Below are 3,583 nucleotides of genomic sequence, written 5' to 3'. Positions count from 1 at the left end.
TATATTTATGTATGACGGACTATCTCGTCAGTTCCGATGTATGAAGCTTCGACAACGTACTCTTTTTTGTCAGTCATAATGCTTATGTCGAATGTGACATTTAAGTCCTACCAACGATTTGCAAAGAAGGTCACAGATGTTGCAAGTATGAGAACTTCAGGTCAGTACAGGTGGTATATTTGCAGCTGCTTTTCTCCATTGCCTTGCACCCCGAAGCCTGTTAATGCTGGTTGTAATAAATTTTTTGAAATCATTTTAACACAACGACCTCCAATTTGTGGGTTCCAAACTATATACATCTACTTGAAAGCGAAGTGAAGAGTGGAGATTTATCTAAAACCTTTTATTAAAAAAGTTTTCTACAGCATATGTATAAAACAATAGATTGTCATATGATTTAACAACATATCGATTTCTCTATTCCAGGACCCTCTTGTATTAGGCAACAATTTCTTACTGGCAACTGTCAAAAATGGCGTCTGGGTGAAGTTTGAACGACGACTAAATAAGTAATTTGAAGTACTGCACCTTTTGTAAATTTATATACGATTTAATCTTTAATTGGAAAAGTAATCTAATAAAACAAAATTAGCGCGTCATTATAAAATTCGAAAATATAACGATAATTTTTTTAATAATGTTTCCTTTTCATCTAACAATGATTTTTTGTTGGTATATATTCTATTGAATATTAAAAGCAAATCTACTACAGTTGACATTACAAATGTGAATAAACTTCTATTTTAGTAGTAATTCTTAATGCTTTTGTTTCATGCGTTTTACTATTTTCATTTTGTCTTTCTTATATTTACTACTTCACACATTGTTATTTCTCATCCTCTCTTTCACACACACATGCGCGCGCGCGCACACAATACTTACACACACATAATCATCATCTTTCTACAAACTATGCGCTTAAGCGCACAATTTGGTACCATATCCTCATATTGTTATTACCATTCAATACCTTTTACCAAATGTGCTTCCATTAATATTCTTTCTTACAAGATAAAACCGGCTATGTGATTTATAGGGTTACAACACAGGAGCCCAATATCTATTTTTCTTTGAAATGAAATAAAATTTATCTCATATCTGATTTTCTCATTGCGCATGAGATTTCATTAAGTAGCCGTCTTCCATTGTTCATTTGCTATTCAAATTAGAAATAACAGCAGTATGGTAAAAGTAGGTGATGTGTCTATCTATCTATCTATCTATCTATCTATCTATCTATCTATCTATCTATCTATCTATCTATCCACATACGTACGTATGTATAATATATATATATATATATATATATATATATATGGCAGGTAGTTCATCGGTGTCTGATGACGACAGAGAAGCCTGTGTCCTCATGTGGTTCTGCAATCCAAAGCTGGGGGCACACAGGCGCCCACAGATGTCACAGCGATAGTCTCTTGACTGGATTGAGGCGGATGCTGCCGTGTGACATCTTTCTCTTGCAGCAACGAGACGCTGTCGCCGGTTCTCTTCGAAGGTAGCTGTTACCCGTGAGGTGAGAGACCTCTATGCTGATCTGTTTGCGGCAGAGGCTTTGAGTTCGCATGGTGTAATGCCGCCCCATTTGAGGTTACTTTTCAGAGTGTCTTTGCACCTCAGGACTTCTTTGTTTGCGTACAACAGCTACTTGGGTGCAGCTGCTGGGTACACGGTTGTCAGTCATTCTTATGACATGGCCAGTCCAGTGTAACTGAGCCTTCAGCAACATTGGCTCAATGCTTGTCGAACAAACTCTGTCCAATATTTCTCGATTTGTCCCACTGAATCGCCAGTGAATGCCCATGATCCTGCACAGTGCCCTTGTGTGACAATGTTCCAGCTGTTTGATGTACCGATGGTGTGAGGCCTATGCTTGGTCTAGGTCCTCCGTTTTCTCAAAGCTGATGGTTAGTGCAAAGAGCTTTGATGTTTCTGCAAAGCGATCAACAATGGTCTACCGGGGATTTTCTTTGTGCGCCATAAGGGCAGAGCCATCTGTAAATAAGGCTTCAGTTATAAGCTTTTCCACTGTCAAGATTCGAGCAGAAAGTCGATGAAGGTCAAAACCAGAGCCGTCTGAGTGATATTTGATGTATATGTGCAGGGATAGGTCTTTCATTGTGGAAAATAGGACCTGTGTAAGAACAAATTGAATAAGACGGGGGCGAGTACACAACCTTGTTTCACGCCATTGAGAATTTTTAAAGTGTTGGGGCACTTATCATTGCAAAGAACTTGACTTGTCGTATTGTCATGGAAATGTCTTATTAATGTGATGAACTTGTATGGACAGCCCAACTTAGGTAGGATGGTCCACAAAGCTTCCCCATTGAACGTGTCGACAACTTTGGCCAGGTCTATGAACATAGAGTACAAATTCAACAGTTCAATACATTTCTCCTTGACTTGACACACAAAAAACACCATGTCTACGATGCTGTGGTCAGAGCAGAGGCCACACTGGGCTTCGGGAAAGTTGTTCCCAGAGACGTTGGTGATGAACCTGTTAAAGAGGATGCGGGCCAGAATTTTTCCAGCAGTGGAAAGCAAGGAAATGCCCTTGTAATTTCCAGTGTGATTTAGCTCCTTTGTTTTCGCGGCGTGTAATTATGGTGGCGTCTCGGAAGTCAGCAGGTATACTCTCTTCCTTTCAAAGATCTCATGGAATAAACTGAAAGCTGTGGCACCAAGTGCCTTGTACAGTTCTGAAAAGGTTCTACTTGCTCATGAAGCTTTGCCACCGTTCATTTCTTTTATGGCAGTCTTCTACACTTGGTGACAGGTCAAGGTGTTTGGGTATAGGCAGCTGAAGTATTTGCTGCAATGTTTCCTATTCGACAATGGATGGCCGGTTTAAGAGCTGGTTGAAGTGCTCCTCCCATCTTACCCTGATTTATTCTTTGTCTATGATGAGTGTTGAGCCATAAGTGGACATCAGTGCGTCTGTTCCACTACTGGAAGGGCCGTAAATGGCCTTGATGGCATTGTACAGCATCTTGGAGCTAATGGTGTCAGCGTAGAGCTAATGAGCTTTGGGCATTCGTGGTGCTGAGGCTATGCAAATGTTAACAATTCCGCCAGCAATTTCAGGGAAGGAGATGGAGTTGTCGATCACATTAACTACAGTGCTCATCTAGTACTTATTTTATCGACCACCCAAAAAAGTCAAAGGCAAAGTCGACCTTGGCAGAACTTGAACTCCGAACACATAGACCAAATGTTGCTAAGAACCCTTCCCGGCGCGTTAATGATTCTGGAAGCTCGCTGCCCTAAGGTATGTAAAAAAATAGAAATATATAGGCGCAGGAATGGGTGTGTAGCAAGAAGTTTGCTTCCCAACCATATAGTTTCGAGTTCAGTACCACTGCGTGGCACCTTGGGCATGTGTCTTCTAGTATAGCCTCGAGCCGACCAAATCTTTGTGGACGGAAACTGAAAGAGACCCGTCGTATATATATATATATATATATATATAAATAATAATAAAGGAGTTACGACGCAAAAACGTATAAATTCAAAAGAACATATTTATCTTCTTCAATATATATTTCAGTATAAAGAATTCATTAAG

General features: G+C 39.9%; 1 protein-coding gene across 1 annotated transcript in view; it reads left to right on the top strand.

The window, feature by feature from the left end:
* The window catches only part of LOC106875530 (lithocholate 6-beta-hydroxylase), a 43,832-nt gene extending 42,700 nt beyond the window's left edge, over nt 1-1,132 (top strand). The window contains exon 13 of the mRNA XM_014923726.2: nt 427-1,132. Coding sequence (XP_014779212.1) covers nt 427-513 — 87 coding nt within the window. The 3' untranslated portion in view covers nt 514-1,132. The remainder of the gene's footprint in view (nt 1-426) is intronic.
* Nucleotides 1,133-3,583: the final 2,451 nt, after the last annotated feature.

Source organism: Octopus bimaculoides, chromosome 26 (assembly GCF_001194135.2).
Source record: "Octopus bimaculoides isolate UCB-OBI-ISO-001 chromosome 26, ASM119413v2, whole genome shotgun sequence".
NCBI lineage: Eukaryota > Metazoa > Mollusca > Cephalopoda > Octopoda > Octopodidae > Octopus > Octopus bimaculoides.
The sequence above is the reverse complement of the archived record's forward strand: the minus strand, read 5'-3'. Positions and strand labels throughout refer to the sequence as shown.